The sequence below is a fragment of the Choristoneura fumiferana genome, chromosome 22 (genome assembly GCF_025370935.1).
Source record: "Choristoneura fumiferana chromosome 22, NRCan_CFum_1, whole genome shotgun sequence".
In the NCBI taxonomy this organism is placed as follows: domain Eukaryota; kingdom Metazoa; phylum Arthropoda; class Insecta; order Lepidoptera; family Tortricidae; genus Choristoneura; species Choristoneura fumiferana.
Genome location: NC_133493.1, coordinates 13,246,527 through 13,267,276, shown reverse-complemented (window position 1 = coordinate 13,267,276; position 20,750 = coordinate 13,246,527). Strand labels below are relative to the sequence as shown.

Below are 20,750 nucleotides of genomic sequence, written 5' to 3'. Positions count from 1 at the left end.
CTATTATTTATAGATTATATACTTTTTGTATACATTTGAAGATCATTTTGTGAATTTCTTATAAATGTCTGATATAATTTTTTATGGTATTTTTCTGAAGGTAATAAAAAATCTATGCATCTATCCAAAAATGAAGGCGCTTACAGCCACCAAACGTCTTAAAAAGGTTTAATTTTAAAGGGACCTGTGTTTAAGCTTTCGCCAAAAATGTAAAGATAAAATACAATTACACAGACCACACACAAAGCCATACACATAGACTAGGCCGTTAGGTCTACGCGTCCACTAGAGATGTGTGAGGATGTGTTGCGAGGAATATGCTTTTCATGAGCCAATAGAAAAACTAGCCTCGCTCCGCTCATGCTGTTTCCACTAGAGATGTGCTGTGTTAGGATAGGTAAATGAAGCGTATGTATGTATGTATGTAAACTCTTTGTTGTAAAAAAGAAAAGAAACAAAATACAATTGACACGCTTTGAGATACTTGTACAAAGGTGGATTTATTCAGTCAACCTTTGAGTGGATGAAAGGAGTAATCAGATACGGTCCGACAGTGAGTTTACGAGTCAAAATTAGTGGAAGTTACTATAAATAAATAAAATAAGAAAAAAACACGGCATAATTCACACCAATTGACCTAGTCCCAAAGTAAGCTTAGCAAAGCTTGTGTTATGGGTACTAAGCAACGGATAAATATAATTATATAGATATAGATAGAGACCCTCTGGCCATCTGGTCGTCAAACTTATACAGTGCTTAAAACTATATAATGGGTGAAGACCAAAAAGTTGCACAGTGTTAAACCTGCGTTAGCACATAGTTTTAATTTCCATTAACTTTTTCCATTGTGACATTAATCATACATTTGTATGGATAATTTTCGTGTCACAATGGAAAAGGTTAATGGAAATTATAACCACCTGCTAATGCAGCTTTAACGGTGTGCAAATTTTTGGTCTTCACCCATATACTGAGCCTCAAATGTATGTAGTAATAGGTAATTTTGTATGTAGAGAGGGCCAGACTTTGTATGTAGAGAGGGCCAAACTTTGTATGTAGAGAGGGCCAAACTTTGTATGTAGAGAGAGCAAAACCTTGTATGTAGAGAGGGCCAGACTTTGTATGTAGAGAGGGCCAAACTTTGTATGTAGAGAGGGCCAAACTTTGTATGTAGAGAGGGCCAAACTTTGTGCCGCTGAGTATAATACATAAATAAATAAATAACTAAAATAAAAATATATATTTAAAATACAAACTTCATTACCTATACATGATAATACTAAACTAAGTTAAAATTATAACTAAAAGAAAATAAAAGTACCTAAGTAATAACTAAAATAAATTACTATATATAATATATTAGCGTTTCTATTGGTTCGTGAAACACACATCCCTTTTCTCCTGATGGTAAGAGATCACCACCGCCCATAGGCACCTGCAACACCAGGGGGATTGCAGGTGCGTTGCCAACCTAGAGGCCTAAGATGGGATACCTCAAGTGCCAGTAAATTCACCGGCTGTCTTACTCTCCACGCCGAAACACAACAGTGCAAGCACTGCTGCTTCACTGCAGGATTAGCGAGCAAGATGGTGGTAGCAATCCGGGCGGACCTTGCACAAGGTCCTACCACCTGCAAGACCCTGACTGCTCATCCTCGCACTTCTCAGGCGGAAACGCAGACTTACTGACAAACGCACTCGAACTGCAACGTAACTGCAACGTGACTGCAACGTGACTGCAACGTGACTGCAACGTGACTGCCCAGCAAATGAAGTGAAGTGAACACGCAAATGCTATTTTCAAGGTATTTATTTTTACTTGATTATTTACTAAGTCTGGAAATCCTCGAATGACGCAAATCTGTAAGTAGCCGTGAAGTCCTCTAATTTAAAGATCACGATTTGTTTAGAGTTGAATTTATGTGTACTTAAAAAAACAGTTGTATCTGACTGAGTGACAGGCAATACAACGTTGACTGAAGACGAGGACTTGAGGTTTGTGAGATTTCCTTTAAGTATCACAGTGGGCCACTAAGAAGGGAGCTCGGAATCACATGGGATTAGGTACGTATACCCACAAAGTGTCCGACCATAGGGTTCTAAATGCAAGGTTCGATTCGATCCTACTCGCAAAACTGAGCTATTTTTGTTTTGTAACATTTTCAAATAACTTGAATTTAGATACTTAGTTAAATTATTCTCATTTAATCGTTCAATCAGTGTATCGGACATGGCGGCTTTTTTTTATTAACATACATGGAAAAGAAAAGAATAGTAAAACTGACCTAAACTTAGAATATCTACATAAAAAAGACAAATAATTATAATAATTAAAACTAAAGCAAATGATTTAAACCAGATCCCTCAGGCTAGGTGCCGAAGATGCTAGCAGCGTTCCCTCATTAAATTGCTTAGGTTAATTCTTTGACCGAGGAAGCTGCCAACTCTTCGGTCCCCTGTGACATTTACTAACCTCTCCGGCATATCTTTGTAAAGTTTCAGAGCTAGGACCCCACGGACCAAGGGTATCGAACGGGACAAAATCGTATTAGACCCCTATATTTGGTAGATTTTGCTTTTTCAGTCGCAATTTGATATTTATATATACGGATAGAATTTGATTTTAAGGTAAATATTTATCAATTATCTGTCAAATTAGTATTGTATTGTGTGCATTGGAACTTACAGTTATAAATAATAAATATAAATAAATATCACGGGACAATTCACACCTATTGACCTAGTCCCAAAGTAAGCTTAGCAAAGCTTGTGTTATGGGTACTAAGCAACGGATAAATATAATTATATAGATAGATACATACATAAATACATATTAAACACCCAAGACCCGAGAACAAACATTCGTATTTTTCATACAAATATCTGCCCCGACACGGGAATCGAACTCGGGACCTCAAGCTTCGTAGTCAGGTTCTCTAACCACTAGGCCATCTGGTCGTCGTTAATCTGTATAAAAAAAAATTGGTGATGTTTTTAAAAAGTTGCAGAACAAAAAGTAGCTCAGTTATGCGGGTAGAAGCGAACCTAGCCCCATTGTCAGAGGCAACCTGAGTATATATGTCGGCGGCCGATCGTAAAATCCGCCAGATCACGAAATTCCTAGGCATATCATGAAACGCCGCCATATCGGTTCCGGCACGCTCACTCGGCTCGTGCGTTGTGGTCACAATTCATCGTCGTACCTAAATTTTTCTTTTTTTCGGCATATCACGAATTGCCCGGTATAAAGCCAGGAATATATCGACGAATGCGTTGCTCTAACCGATCCGCATTGTTTCTCAGGCACATCGTGATATGCCTGGCCAACTTTTAGGCACATAATGAAATGGCGCCTTTTCATGATATGCCTAAGAATTTCGTGACCTGGCGGATTTTATGATCGGCCGCTATAGTAGTATATTAATATCTGCCGTAGCGGAGCAAGCAAAAATAATAATATGTGACTCGTCCTACCGGCCCTAGATATAGAGTCGTATCAGATATGTATGCACGCTCTGCTTGTGTTAGTGTTAGTTAGTGTTAGTTAGATATTGGTGCTAAAATCGAAGTTCGTATCGTACCGCCCCTCTCGCACTCGTATTAAATAATATTAGCGTTAGCGAATACGAAGTGATACGAAGTTGGAGTTTCATATTTCGTAGTAGCCCTGAACGGAACTTGTTGCGCGAGCTTGTCATGCAATTGGCCGGTGTTTATGTATTACCCGCTCTTTAAAAGTACTACCATTTTATGTTACCTGCGCAAGCGACTCGTGCGTGCCTAATTTGTGTTATTGTTCGGTGCACAGTACAGTCGACAACTGAAGTAGGCGAGCGATTCAGAAGGACTACTACGAAACTCGAAACTCGAAGTTCGTATCGTACCGTCCCTCTCGCTCTCGTATTAAATAGTATAAGTGTCAGAGGGACCGCACGACACGAACTTCGAGTTTCGTAGTAGCCCTGCTGGAGCTCTAAATGTACACACCCTCTTAGGCTGCGTTCCCACCAGAGATGTGCGAGGACCTTCGCACCACCGCGCTGGTGGAAACAGCTGAGCGGAGCGAGGCTCGGTAAGTGAAGCGTTTCTATTGGTTAATGAAAAACAGATTCCTCGCAACACATTAGCACATCTCTGGTGGAAACAGAGCCTTATCTTGGGTAAAGTAAGAGAGTGATGTCCTTTGAAAACGAATGATGTTCAACTGTGATTCTGACTTGCGCACTAAGTCAAAATATACATTACGGTTTTACTTTATCACCCCCCAAGTCCCCTAAAAATGGAACAAACATTTTACATACCTACTAAAATCTTCAAGTAAAAGTCAAGTCAATCTCTACTCTTTCATAGCAAAATATTACTTTTTCTTTCAACTTACTTTTTTTCTGATATTGCTGATTGTACCTTTATTACGTCACGCAACATGTATGTATGTTTTGATTAGATTTAGGTCGTAAATTATTAGTGCATTGAACCGATGCTTATCACTTTCGATAGTCATACAAAAATCTGTAAAGCAAGAAGACTACTCTTGCAGTTCATTGGTAGCCCAACTGCAAAACTGCAAGTGCAGTTTAATTGCAGATCTTTCGTAAAGCAGCGGGCAGGAATTGGAGGAGAGCTGAAGATCGAGCCCAGCCCAACCCACCTTATGTACTGTGGGGAGAGGCAACTATTCCGAGATCTCTCTTTAGGCAGGTTTTGTTCCCTGGCTCTCACACAGGAAGTGAATTGAATTATATTTGCTACCGGGTTGAAACTTCAATAGCACGATGTGTTATACGCAAGGAGCGGAATTTCTCATGGCAAAAATCAAACATCAAAGGGATTGAACATAAGTTTAATCAACTATTCCAGTTATCGATGTTATCGAATCGACTCTTCTTGTTATCGCCTTGTAACAATATTCTGTAACATTTAACCTATTTGATAAGCGACTTTCATCTCCATATTAAAATAAAATAAGTCGCGTCAACGTCACATATTATGACATTTATGTCGCTTAAGTTTTTCTAAGTCATTCCCGTGTTATTTAAACGGTTAATCCTAAAAGAAAAACGATTGACAAATGGATTAAAAAACATCCCTTACTTATTTACAATGAAGATTCCTCAACGATATACTGCTCTAAATGTAAAGTTAATTTAAAGCAGCTCAAGCTCTTTATATTTTAATTGTAACTTACTTAAAAGTACCAACTATTTCCTGTTTTATTAATTACTGAAATATTTATCGATAGTCGATAAAACTTATGTTCAATTCCTTTGACGTTTGATTTTTGCTATGAGAAATACCGCTCTTGGTTATACGAATAGCAAGCTACTCAATACATAATAGCAGTTCATGTACGCATAGAAAGGCAACTAAATTGCAAACTTTTGCAACGTGTCTCTCGCAGAGCTGCAGTTATACTACACTTATATTGTATACTAACTGCTAGTGGACTGCACGTGCAGTTTGCAGTTTTTTCACTTACCTAATAAACTTAAGCTGGCGATCCAACTAGCCTGCTGATCGTTCACAGTGAATCCACCGTTATGTTTCCCGTCCTGTAGTGATGCTATTGCTGGTGACATGTAGCCTTTGCTCAGCCCTGCCGCGAATGGGCCGAGCGAGACGGCGAGAGCTGCCAGTATCTGCGGGGGAAGGAGACAGTGTTAGAGTTTTGAGTTAGGGTTGACACGAAAAATATTTTAACCGAGAGGAAGTCATTGAATGGCAGTTAGCTACTTGTCAATGACACAAGCTCAAGTTCTTTGTTTCTAAGGATAAAGCTGGTTCAATAGTACCTACTTTTTTCCATCAAAAGCGTTAAAAATAACATTTATTATGGACGACCGGATATGCGGATGGCCAAGTGGTTAGAGAACCTTACTACGAAGCTTGAGGTCCCGGGTTCGATTCCTGGCCGGGGCAGATATTTTTTTGAATAAACGAATGTTTGCTCTCGGGCCTTGGATATTTAACATGTATTTAAGTATGTATTTATCTATATAAGTATGTTTATCCGTTGACTAGTATCCATAGTACAAACTTTGCTTAGTTTGGGACTAGGTCAATTGGTGTCAAGTGCTCCATGTTTTTTTTTTGTAAGTAGGCCTCAAAGGGCTCCTTTACATGTCACTTTATATACTCCGACGCTTTCGGAAAAACTAACCTAAGAGGAATGCGTCGCAACTCGCAACTTGGCAGAAAGTATTTTTTTTTTAATCATAAAGTGTACCTATATACGTATCCGAAATATTTTGTATAATACGATGTGAAAAAAAACAACTTTTTCTATCAAATTACAGTATTTAAAAAGCTTTTCCTGTTTGTTTTCCTTTACTTATTTTTTTAAAACAGTATGAACTACAAACGATGTTTGTACCCTATCTACATGGATTACCATAAACAAAAGCATGGACATGTTATTTAAAATAACATTTAAAATTTATCGATATTAACATCCCTAACAAGGATAGTACCCGTGTTCACTTATTTTAAACGACTTTAAAATCGCCCAAAACAACGTGAAATAAACATTAAAGACATAAATCTAGATTTCAGACAGCTACAGAGATATATCGCTTACGTGACATAGTAACATAGTGTAGTGTACAGGACGTGCAGGGAACCGATCAGTATTCCAACACCCTGTTGTGAAGTGTTGAATGGCTATATAGAGATGTGACAGATATCGATATATATTTAAAAGTTACGCACTATGAAAGAAACAAAGGTAACAAATGTGAAGACTGGCTACATTACATATACGACATATTTCATAATTTTATATAGCGTGAATAATACAAATTGTTTTTTTTTTTTTTTCTATGGTATAAGAAAATGCATAAATTTGATGATGACAGGGAGGGACGTTGTTTGACGGTGACAGGGTTTTGGCAGTAGAGACAAAGTGAAGTTAGCAAAAAAGCTTGTATTAAAAATGATTTTTTTAAGACAGACTTGAAATAAATATGTGTTAATATATTTCTCTGCAAACGCCTGAAACTGTACAATATATTTGTTGTCCTTAATAAATTATGCTACTATTATTTGTTATCAAATTATTTATCGACATTGTATGGGCCACTGGCAATTGTAGCACTGCCACAGTTATCGTATTTATAAACTGAATTAACTTATTTTGTAACATTAGTATTTGATTACTTTCAAACACGTTTCGTTTTATATTTAGAAAACCATAAATTGCTCATTTATAATTAAGTCTTTATAAAGCTAACCAGTGTTAATGTTGCCATAAACATACTTTTTAAAGTAGTATTGACTGCTGTTAGTTCTTAAAAGTGTCATTGCATTTTTATCTTTAGAACTTAAAAGATAGTTTTCTTTGAAATTATTTTATAATAATGATGAGCGTAACTGCGAGTCTTTTTTTGAGGAATTTGTATGTACTTACAATAAAAAAATAATTCCTAAAAATAAGCATTTAAACATTTTCTATACATTGATAGGAAATAGTAAACAATACTCAGTCAATATTTCTGAAATCACCAACCAATTTTTTGCGTGTATTTATTGTACTACAAATTCATCATCATCAGCATCATCAGCCGGAAGAAGTCCACTGCTTATAACGCCACAATGAACGACAACTCGCCACTTGCATCCACCGGTTTCCAGCAACTCTCACGATGTCGTCAGTCCACCTGGTGGGAGGCCTGCCAACGCTTGGTCTTCCGGTTCGTGGTCGCCACTTGGAGACTTTTCTCCCCCAACGGTTATCTATTCTTCGAGCGATATGGCCTGCCCATTGCCACTTCGATTTGCACACACAAATTGCTTTACAAATAATTGCGTGCAAGTTTATTAAAAAATCTGTAAAAATTGCCTTACGAATAATGTATATAAATTTTTCATCATTGTTTTTTTAAACCATTATATTATTATATATTCATCAGTTGACAAAAAATATAATGTTCAATTATCGATATCTATACAAATTCTAACGACATCCCACCACTATGCACTTTATCTGAAAGTGTTCGGATTGTACCAATATTTCGGCCAGGTCAACGCCCGACACACTGCCTCACATTTACACTGATAAACCAAAATGACTCCTATTACAATGTGAAACGTTTCAAGCAGCTGCATTTTTTAAATTGGTATTAGGACACGGAACAGCGAGCAGCTTAACAAGTGAAAATAAACCCTATGACAATGAATTATGTGTTAAATTGAGCGCATTATGTATGATGGTTTAATGACAATAATTTTGCCCCAGCTAGCAGATCATCAAGCAAAAATGAACCTTATAACTGTTAATCTTATGAGTGCAATTGAGCGCAGTAGTAATATGGTAATGATTGTCATTATGTCAGCGATGACTGATCGCAATGCTAACATCATTGCGTTGTCGGCTGTTGAATGAATTGATGTAATTCTGTGACGGATAAAAATTGAACGACACGTGGGGCTTGATTTGACATTAATGGCGCTAGGGGAAAATTTGTGGGCGAAATGTGAGGGCTTTATTCCATTGAGATTACAATACAGAACAATGACTTTATATTGTACACCATAGGTGCACTCGAACCTCGAACCAACTGAATCGTGCGTGACCCTCTGTGGAACCTTAATATAGAAAAACCGGCCAAGAGCGTGTCGGACACGCCCAAAATAGGGTTCCGTAGCCATTACGAAAATACGGAATGGTACAATAATAATAAAAGAATGGTACAATAATAATATTTTTTGAAATTTTTATTGTACCATTTTGTCGGCATAGTTTACATACATATTCGTGTAAAATTACAGTTTTCTAGCATTGATAGTCCCTGAGCAAAGCCGCGGACGGACGGACAGACAGACAGACAGACATGGCGAAACTATAAGGGTTCCGTTTTTGCCATTTTGGCTCCGGAACCCTAAAAAGTCATAGTGGCATCCTTGTGACATCGACACATCGCACTGCTTGACAAGGGAATTCATTACGAGTATGACAGTTACTGTGCGAACGTTGTACGGTGGGTCAGGAATGAATGAATTTAGCTGGTGAAATTACTGGCACTTGAGGTCCCATCTTAGGCCTCTAGGTTGGCAACGCATCTGCAATCCCCCTAGTGTTGCAGGTGTCTATGAGCGGTGGTGATCTCTTACCATCAGGAGAACCACTTGCTCGTTTGCCATCCAGTCGAATGAAATAAAAAAAAGAAATCATTTGAGTGTACACACAGGGAGAGAAACTTACTAGGTAAGCTATAGGTGGCTTTATCGCTTCAGAGCGATCTCTTTTAGGCAATCTTTTTAGGGATTCTAGTTGAAATTAGCTAAAAGACATGTACGTACCTATATTAATTAGGTAACTTATTGAAAGTTGCTTTGCGGAGGACCATATTATCCAGATGCTAGCTTTGTGAACGATCGTGTTGCTCTGATGATGAACTCTGGTTGAGTTCGAAACGCGTCAGCGTATTGTGATGGTGGTATAGTTCGGTTTGTGTTATGTGTGTTCTTATAGTGTGGGGGCGGGGGAGCTGCATGAACATATATTTGTTGCACAGACGTAGCTGTCGTAAGATAGTGGGTGATTAATAATTGTTTATAATTAATTCAATAATTAGTGTACAGAATGGAGCCCTCTCGACTACCACGTCATGTCTTGCTCGGCGCAGTGGCCAATTCTAAAAGAAACGTTGGGAGACCTTGGCTCAGATTTAAGGACTGCGCTAAGCGAGATATGGCCACCTTCAAAATTGACCACCTCGGCGGGGAAAAGCTAGCGGAAAAGCGCACTGATTGGCGCAAACGTATATTGGAGGGTCGCAAGTATTGCGATGAAGCCTGGCTCAAGGCACTTGCTGAAACGAGACAGAAACGATACCAAGGAGATCTGCACCAACCTCCGCAAACTTCTCTTGTCAGACCTGTGGATATATTATGTCGCTCTCGGTCGCATCGGTGTAGTCTAGTTAGCCACAAAAGAGGTTGTGAACAGGCAACACCCCAAATTTCGTCTGGAATAGACGCGTAGGCCTAATTGATTGATTGATGTAAACAGGATAGCCAATGCAGAGGACATCCTACTTGCCAAATATAACTTGCTAAATATACCTTAGTATATTTGTTTATTAATTTGCTGGGAGGAAATGTTGGTAGAATTCGTTCCAATACGCGCTGTATCAGTAAGTCCGTTATTTGATCTCAGGGACGAACTAACCATACAGAATGAAAATTCGATGAAGCGCTTAGTCGATGTAACGCATATTTGATGAAACGCTTAGTCGGTAAAACGCATATTCGATGAATTATATATTCGGTAATATTTTTGTTAATTCTTCAATTTTTATAACAATGTAGTCTGTATTTGTATAAACATAGTTTTTTGCTTACCTGTGTCTTGTAAAACTTGTCAATCCTGCCATCATTGGACCTTCTTATCATCACCCTTGTCTCTGCGTTCGTCATTTTCTCGTTCACGGTCAAAAAGCTTTTGTCGCACATATATTCGGTTTTAAATCTTAAATTCACAGAGTCGGAGTTTACTTTTGAGTAAACTTTTTATGTCGCTTGCGTCACTTGATGTTCATTGTGTGGGTAGCTGTAACAAAAAAATACAGGTTGTTAGAAAAAAATAAAATTAAAATAAAACAATGAATATATTTAGCATTTACGATTTCTTTTATAATGGCATCATTTGACTATTTTTTGACCGAGGCTAAATAATAACCGATAAGACCTTACCACAGAAAAATACCTGAAACGACATGTGTCAGCCACATGATCAACGCTTGTCTAAGTATTTGTGGTACTTAATAGGAATAGTGTTTTTTTAAACTTCAACATTGGCGAAATTATCAAAAGTATCAATGAAGCTATATTTTAAGAAAAAAAAACTGGCTGTGTATATTTGTCACAGTCATGTATTATGTAGTAGCTGCATTGAATTAAAATTTTGTTTTCAACTGATTTTGTGACAATTCAGTTTTAATTTCAAACCACTATGAATAAATGAATAAAACAAAAACCAAACGCCTTACGCTACTTAAACGTTTCAAATTGGTATTGTACCCAAAAAATCACTTACGATATTTTTTTACAAAAAAAACAACTGTGTGTTAAGAAGACGCCGACACAACTGAGAGAAGTGAGACCATTCAATAGATGGCATTGATTATCCATCAAAACAATCATTGTGTGGTTCGTCTCGAGCAAAACTACGTAAGCGACAATTATACACTTTTAGTGCTTCGTTTGGAATTGTAACTAATATATTGGCTTAATTAGGGTTCATGTGTTGGGAAAATACCATGCTTGAGTAAAGAAAAAAAGAAAGAAAGAAAGAAAGAAAACATTTATTCGTGACATTACATGACGTGAAGTGACATGGATAAGAATAATAATAATAAAAACAGAAAAAGAATTCGCGCTGTCATCGTTCATCCACCATTACATCTCATATTTCGTTTTCTACAATTTTTACCGTACAACGGCAAAACCTACTAGACACTGGCAATATTGTCCTCCAATGGACAGTAAGTAAGTGGTTGTTCACAAAGTCTTTTGGCATTGCTTGGAGAAAATAAGTTTTTATGAAAATCTCATTTTTAATGCATGCTTTTTCGCTACTTGTACTTGCATAGTAGTTCGACCTATACCTCTCTGTATAATGCTGGACCATAAATGCATAACTCATTTGTCAATTATTTTTATGGCAATATTTAAGATATTCATATACGTACATTGCCCCAAATGGAATTAATGTCCAGAATTCACTTGAAATTGTGTTCGAAACATTATTTTGTATCAGAACTTCAATTTCATTTTGTGCGTACAAAGAGGGTCAAATTCGCATTACTTTAATGTAAATTGCTATTCATTGTTTTTTTTTTTTTTTTTTTTTTTATTCGATTGGATGGCAAACGAGCAAGGGGTCTCCTGATGGTAAGAGATCACCACCGCCCATAAACATCTGCAACACCAGGAATTGCAGACGCGTTGCAACCTAGAGGTCTAAGATGGGATACCTCACGTGTCTGTTCTGTTTTTTCCCCAATAAATTAAATTAAAAAAAAAAAATTGTTAGGTTTAATTATCGACAGACAGAGAGAAGCAGGGTCAGGTGAAACTAAATAAAAACCTGTAGAAATAGAATATGTGTTACGCACGCCTCAATCTTTCGGTCATTCGTTTGGTCTAATTTAATTTGATTGAGTGTACAAAAAATCGTTGTATGTTTCAAATAATAGAAATATTTACTCACAATTACTAACACATCGACTCACTTACACGTCTTACATCTTCGACTATTATAATCTACTTCTAAACGTGGCCACTGCAATATGGCCGAAACGTCGCGGTAATTTCAAAAATCTCAAAATCCTTAGTGTTATCTGAGTCTACTTTAGATATTCATCATCTCAGCCTATATACGTTCCACTGCTGGGCACAGGCCTCCTCTCAGATCAAGAGGGCTTGGGCCATAGTTCCCACGCGGGCCCAGACGTTAGATACGGGGACTTTAGATATTAAATATTTAATATACCGTTAAACAATACCGTAACTGATACATACCGCCTAACTTAACTAATCCAGTATGCCTTGAGTTTGAGTAGCTATCATGGAGCTATAGGTACTATGATATTTAAAAAAAAACTATGAGATATAAAGTTGGCGTATTCATTTCTGCTTCCAAGAGTGCGTAGCTTTGGATATAAGACGGTGTTAAATATTTGATGTAGTACGATTATTCGTACCCTTTAGCATTTTCGCCGGTGGGTAAAAATCTATAAAAATAAGTAAAAGTCACATACGCTCCTTACTACCCAATGTCGTTATAGACAATAACCAATAAAAACAAAAGACTGGGCTGGGTAAATTATTGAAGTGACGTACTCACGTAGGACATTGCACTTCATTTAAAATAATAGCTTTTACTATAAATTACCACCGAGCACGGGACTTTACATTTGCATAGAAGCGCAGTTTGCGATGGAAGACCACCTCCGTAAAATTAACTTTACATTGCGGCGTTTTTTCAGTCGCTCATAACTCGCTGGCATCTCGGACTCGCAATGTAAATCTAGCTTTACAAAATTAAGTATGATGTGAAGTAACAGTGCTGCTAAATATGGTAATATTTGGCTAAATATAGGCAAACGCGGCAGTTCGCTTGAATCATCTAATAAAATTTGTGTCATAGACATATTTTATATACATAGCTGTTACCCGCGACCTCATCTGTATTCTATTGGAATTTCACTGTTTCCCGGGAAAAGTTTAGTCATTGTTATTTAGAAAGAATGAAGAATCAGTAAAAAAAAGTCAATTGGTTTCAAAGAAATAAAAATATTTATTTCTGACATTTAAGTGTTGTAAAGAAAAGCACTAAAATAAAAATTATCCTGAAATGGTCCCAACTCAGCATAAATTCAGCCTTCTATCCATCACTGTTCTTTTTTTTGAAGTCACACATAACGTTCAATTCTGTTTTATACTAAAACTTAAAACAAATTTAAAACAGATACAGAATCTGCCCAGATCTTCTTGCTGCTTTCGAAGTAATTTAAAAAATTACATTAGTAAGGGTCTCATAAAATAGAGCACACAAGGTGAGAGGACAGACTAGAAACAAAAGTGTCATTCTTCCAATGCACTGAAATATTGCCAGAGCCGCAGGCGAGTGCGTCAACGATTTATCATTTATCATGTATTTTACTGGAAAAATATGAAAAAAACTCTGTGCATAACACCAACAGCAACAGATAAAAAATCACACATACAAGTTAAAGTCATAAAACATACATAAATTCAAAATTGTACATTATGTACAATTTTTATGCAACAATAAAGAATGATTATTACGACAAGTATTAAAATTTCATACTGTAATAAAAATAATTTTATTACTGTCGTAGAGGTATGCTAGGTACATTATTTTTATAGTCATTTAATAAACCGTAGTATAAAACGGCATTTAGACACACCACAAGTATTACTAACAATAAATTTAGTCCATTGTTATAGCATATTTGCACATTTCTTATTTAGGATAAAAAAAACTTCATCATCGTCATCATGTCAGTGCAAAGACGTCCACTGCTGGACGTAGGCCTCCCCCAAGGCTCTCTACTCAGACCGGTCTTGTGCTTCCCGCATCCAACGCGATCCCGCGATCTTAACCAGGTCGTCGCTCCATCTTGTTGGAGGCCTACCGACAGCTCGTCTCCCGGTCCGCTTAAAACTTGTTAAAATGATATTCATACAAATTCTATTTGTTTTGTTTGAAATATAATCCTATATCATATTGTAAATTTGAGGGTTTATGAGCATGTGCGTTAGTGTGTATTTTTTTTTATTCTACTGGATGGCAAACGAGCAAGTGGCTCTCCTGATGGTAAGAGATCACCGCCGCCCATAGACACCTGCAACACCAGGGGATTGCAGATGCGTTGCCAACCTAGAGGCCTAAGATGGGATACCTCAAGTGCCAGTAATTTCACTGGCTGTCTTACTCTCCACGCCGAAACAGAACAGTGCAAGCACTGCTGCTTCACGGCAGGATTAGCGAGCAAGATGGTGGTAGCAATCCGGGCGGACCTTGCACAAGGTCCTACCACCTGCAATGTTTGTGTATGTTTGTTACTCCTTCACACTAAATTGGCAGAACAGATTTAGATGAAATTTAGTACTTATGTTAATTTAGCTGGAGGTGTGAAATAACACAAACCCTGGCTACTTTTTTTTCGACATTCTCATGAGCTCGGAATAAATTCCAAAAAAGTTAGCAAATAGGCGCGAGTTTTTCATAATATACAACATTAATGAAATACACAATGTAATTTTTGCAAATTTCCACGGAGATTTAGTTAAACCTGTAATATCAATTCAACTTTTTAACGCGGTATACGTTTCAAAATTTTATATCTTTTATATTTGCGACCATTGCCGTTTCAATGTGGCCGAAAAATCATAAATACTTAATATAAACAGTAATTTAGTACGAGATTAAGCCCACAAAGCGATTGTTATTAAGAACCCTTTTTTATTCAAATTTCAATTCAAATAAAAAAACAATACAATACTCGTATAAACTGTTTTTTTTGTTGTCAATAAACGCTGCGCCTACGCATATCCCACAGCACTCACTTCTATGCCAGTGACACGTACGTGTCACAGACGCAATACATTCCGGTGCCAGTGACATTATGTCGCATCATCATCATCATCCCGGCCTATATACGTCCCACTGCTGGGCACAGGCCTCCCCTCAGAACAAGAAAACTTGCCCATAGTTCCCACGCGGGCCCAGTGCGGATTGAGAACTTCACACGCACCATTGAATTGCTTCGCAGGTTTGTGCAGGTTTCCTTCACCGCAAAATGTAATTCCGCACATGAATTTCGAAAAACTCATAGGTGCGAGCCGGGGTTTGAACCCACGACCCAACACACGACCCGACACAACGTCTGTGACTTTTTATTTCTTACTCATATGCCAGTGACACGAATGTCGTGTCAAAATAATTCATACCTCCTAAGGTTAGCGGAACGTTGCCGGAGCCGAATGCAATCCACAAAGCTCTTATGCCCTGATCACACGTACCGAGTATAGTGGCGAGAGTGTTCTCGGCCGAGTGCTCGGTTCGTGTGTACTATGTGACGAGTACTCGGCCGAGCAAAATGGCGAGCGAGCCACTCGGACCCTGGTTTGTTTACTAGGCCGAGTGCCCACCCCCGCAACTCCTCTCAGCATACCCCGCGCCGACTCGCTCACACTCGGCAGGTATGAACTCGTTCACTCGCCACTCGCCAGTCAGTAGCGTCGTCGTAGCGAGCGGCCGCGCAACCGCGTATTGGCCACTGTCACCAGGAAATCAAAATGCGTGTAAACACCTACCCGCCCATCCTATTCTCTCGGCCGAGTACCAATTTGCTGTCTCGCCATGCTACTCGGTACGTGTGATCAAGGCATTACGCTAAGCGTAGCGCGTATCCCACAGCAGACACAACTAGTGTCACTGGCATAGGAATAAGAACTAAAAAGTCACAGACGTTGTGTCACTGGGGCTGAACGTGTTAAGCCTTATATTTGGACGCCTATAGGCGTACTTTCCAACGTACTTACGGTCTAAAAGTGAAGTACGTAAGTATAAGTGATTGTATACGCATTATTATATTAATAAGTATTTAGCTTTAATATGAAGCTAGGGTCATTAGTGGCCGCCGATAGACCATTTGCCCATTCTCCTTTAACTGAAGTGCCCATGCTCTATGTTTCTGAGTAAGGTCATTTCTCCCAATATGTTCTAGGACGCGCTATATATATCTTCAGTTATATCCAGGTCAATGGTATGGAAAGACGTCATAGCAAATAATAGACGACTCGGACCAAGGTTTAAACTCGGAAATGTCATGACAAATTATTGTTATGACTAAAACGTAACGCTCAATTTAGACTAGCAAGGAAAACTGACCAAGTTATGTTATCCCCAATGTCACATCTCAAAGTAATGCTTTCTGAGGCTTTATAATATTGGTTGTCTGTTAATGTTTATATCATGGACATAATAATTCCGATCCGCATTAGCGATCCCTTCAAATAGCGAACCTACTGTGTTAAAAACAAAGTTGTGTTAAATACTTGTGATGTATAGATATCATTGTAAATCTGTTTTAAAAAAATATATACTTCGGTGAGTTCCTTGCCGGATTATTCTCAACAGAGGTTTTTCCGAACCGGTGGTAGATTTTTTTTGACATTCATAAGTGCTTGTTATAGCCTAAATTGAATAAAGATATTTTGACTTTGACTTTGAAATGAACCATACGATAGCTCTACGTCTGCAACAGATGTATTCTCATGGTTATTGAATATGGTGTAAATAAATATTTCTATATGGTCTCTCTCTCTCTCTCTCTCTCTCTCTCAGATATGTGTTCATGCACCTCGGCCTCCGCACTGTAAGAACACACACATATCACACAAACCCAGCTATCACCACCACCATACGAAGCGTTTCGAACTCAACCAGAGTTCATCCTCAACCGTTCACCATGCTATCAGATATACGACATAGACTACATAGACTGATGAGTTTGAACGCGTCAGCGTAGTGTGTTGATGGTGATAGACATATGGGTGGTTAGTAGGGTTGGGACCAGATGTACCTATGTAGTATATGGTAAACGTTTGTATTGCTTTGATGATAAACTCTTGTTGCATTCGAAACGCGTAAGCGTAGTGTCGTGGTGGTCATAGTTGGGTTTGTGTTATTTGTATGAGTTCTTGCAGCGTGGAGGCAGAGGAGCTGCTTGAACACACATTTGTTGCATAGGTAGCTATAGTAAGGTCGCGTGAGCGCAAAGTAACTGTTTATATTTCATTGATGTAATAAGGTCATATATATTTTTAAGCATGTTCAAAGTGGCCATGTTGTTACACTTCACAGCGCGTGCGCACTAAACTTAAAAGATAAACATACATTTCCAAACATAGTCTGCAGTCTTGCCTCGACGCCAAACAAACGCATTGTTTCAAAAGCTGTCAAACTGTCATCAGTGTGTAAACACTGTCAATTGCAATTTGACAGTGTTTAAGTGTGGTATAAATGTTTTACGAGTAAACAATATGGCATGAGGAATGTGTTTTTCATGAACCAATAGAAACCCTTCATTTACCTCGCCTCGCTCCGCTCAGCTATTTCCACCAGAGCAGTGCTATGCGAGGATAGGTAAATAAAGCGTTTCTATATTTCTCGTCATCCTCGTACATCTCTGGTGGAACGCTTCATGATTGCTCGAATTAAGGCTGTGTTTCCATCAGAGATGTGCGAAAATGCGTTGCGAGGAAGTTCCAATGCACACGGCTCCAGTTCAGCTGCATTAATATCTGTCTGCCACAGTGGAGCGTGCAAATATATCTGACATGGAACAAAACCCGAATTTAAATCATAAAATTAGCAATGACCGCTAGTCTTAAGAGAAGTCTCTTCGTTCCATTCTCCATACAAACGAAGTCCCGGTCTCATTTGAAAACTAGGCAACAGAAATAGATGAAATTTTTTAAGTATGGACTAGACGTAATTATCTATGCCTGTGGTTTTTCAGATTTTCATAAATGTGTAATATCAGAATTACAGTAGCTCAAAAGTCGACAAATAAAGATGTCAACTTTGCACGAGAATAACGGACTAATAAAGCATTTTTACAAATATCGCAAAAACCACAGGCATAGAAAATATAATGAATATCTTGATTGTAAAATATTATTGATTTCTGTGCTATACTTTTCGTATAGTATGAGGACAACGAAACCCAAAATTCAACCGCCCAAATCTTTAAAAGCCTACAGGCTATCTCGATATACATTACGTACGTCGTTGCGGCAGGCATGGGGGGGGGACGGCTGCGAGCGCTTATATCACGAGCGATAAAGACAGCAATATCCCAAACGAATACCTAACGCGGCCGCGCGGCCGGGCAGGGAAACTTCTCTTAAACATTGTTTGTATATCTGACACGTTCTAACGGTCCTAGATATAATGTAGTCCTATCTTATGTTTATACACGCTTTGTTGTGCCAAGATTTTAGTGCTGTTGAACAGTACCGATAAAAATAAAAATTCTTAAAATCGCATAATTGTTAACTTTGTCTAGTTAATATATAAAATAAACTAGAGTACTGACTACCTACCTATTAAAAACGATCATATGATTTCTGAGTTCATTGTGTATAATGTTTTCGGAATTTTTAATACATTTGGGCATTGCAGCTGAAGTTTGTGTAACTGAAAGGGCCAACGACATTGAAGTATTTTTAAAAATGTAGCTCAAAAGTAAATAAACTTTTTTTTATATTTAACATCCTAAAGACAAGCATGGACAAGGCAAATAGTCATACTTAATAGATTAGTAGACTTTTACTAGTAGCTGGTGTCCAAAATAAAATCTAATTTTCTCCAATATGCTCGCAAATGTCCGCTATCTGTCGCAAACATAGTTTCGCAAAAGTTCTTCCTCACATATAGACTGCGACAAATAAACAAAACAATTTGTTGAAATTCCATTAAGTACTGTATAGTTTTTCAATTTTTAAATGGCGTTTTGACTACAATAAGTCAATCTAAACAGCCAAATATTGCTGAAGATCAAATTCTTCTACCTTTTTTTTTTGAAGTCCTAGTTTAAGATTTAATTTAGGGAGAAACAGCGTCTTTAAAAATGTCACGAACAGTGTCACTCGATATATCGAGTTCAAGCACAATTTAAGGAACCGAAAAATGGTAACAAAAGAAAATGGCTGATTAACTAAAAGCGTTCAGTAGCAATTTACAACCGTAATTTTAGTGATACAAAGCTTCAATATTCATTTATAATTTTATATTTTTTATTGATATGTAGTACATTTTTTATAATTAATTTATTATATCTAATGAAATGGATTATGAGTTGTGCCGTGTATGTACTTTAAAAATAAAATAAAAACACAAGTATCAGGGCAAAATTTTTAAAAAACCGTGTTCAAGTATTTCATTTAATATTTTAACAATTTAATATTTTTAACAATTTTGCTTATTTCTCGCATTATTGGAGAAAACACCTTGAAACTTTTAAAATTAAATTTTTCTTTTACTTTCGCCCTTTCTATCCATACCTCGTTTTCATGCGAGAGTTAATAGGAAATATAATTTGTGATTTCAATTTCGCATTTCATTCTGAAGTCACGTGTACAGTTACTTAGTAATTGTATATCATGTAAATTGCAAGTAAAACAGCAAAAAAAACAAAACAAACATCGCGCCTGTAAGTATGACCAAATGGGGTAGGCAGAGCACACGAACGAAGCGTTACCGCTTCGGAGCCACTTTAGCAATTTAGGTTTTATTAAACAGCAAAAAAACTTGTATTAAAATATTTTTTTTATATCAACATACTCATTTATAATCAACGGAATCAGTTTTACGGAAGTCAATAGTGAATTATTGTTCATAGTCCAAATGTTTGCATTGGAAACGTTTACGAGCTATTCAGTCTGGACATAACGTTAATTAAAATGGGTTTTATGGGGGCCCTATGATGTGTGCATTGGGCCAAGAATGCACCGTATGTGGTGTGCATGGACAGGCGACAATGAGTTTAAAAAATAAAAATCATTCTTCTCCGCAGCTTCCGTAAAGATTTCAGTAGATACCACTAATATTATAAATTCGAAAGTTTGTAAGTCTGTTTTGTTTGTTTATTACCTCTTCCACATCTAAAACTTTGGCCAGAAACGATTTAGATGAAATTCCGGTATGAGGCCTATGCCGGGGTCTAATGGTCCTAAGGGTCTAAATGGCGTGTGGTGTGAAGACGGTCTTCTGGTGAACACAACGTAAAATGGCCGAGATGAACATAGCGTCGTAAGGAACTATCAGACGGCTCAGATACAATATCCCCCCAGCTACAATAGCCCGGGTCATTTTATAGATAGTTTTAATCCCGGGAAGGACATAGGATAGTTTATCCCCGATTTTTCATAGTTCCCCGGAAATAGCGATAAACGAATTCAAACGTGGATGAAGTCGTGGTAACAGCTAGTTAATCTGTATGTTTAGGGTTCCGTACACCAAAGGGTAAAAACGGGACACCTATTTTTAAGACTCCACTGTCCGTATGTCTGTTGTCACCAAGGCTGTATTCACATGAACCGTTCTAGTTAGACAGTTGAAATTTTCACACAGATGATGTATACTATTGCCGCTATAGACAAAAATACTTAAAAACAGAATAAATAAATATTTAAGGGTGGCTCCCTACAACAAA

The 20,750-nt window shown here is 37.7% G+C and overlaps 1 protein-coding gene across 1 annotated transcript in view; it reads right to left on the bottom strand.

The window, feature by feature from the left end:
- Positions 1–4,241: 4,241 nt before the first annotated feature.
- The window catches only part of LOC141440229 (facilitated trehalose transporter Tret1-like), a 97,790-nt gene continuing 81,281 nt past the window's right edge, over positions 4,242–20,750 (bottom strand). Inside the window, exons 2-4 of the mRNA XM_074104687.1 lie at positions 10,339–10,546; positions 5,477–5,636; positions 4,242–4,273 (exon numbers count right to left, since the gene is read on the bottom strand). Coding sequence (XP_073960788.1) covers positions 4,242–4,273; positions 5,477–5,636; positions 10,339–10,449 — 303 coding nt within the window. The 5' untranslated portion in view covers positions 10,450–10,546. The remainder of the gene's footprint in view (positions 4,274–5,476; positions 5,637–10,338; positions 10,547–20,750) is intronic.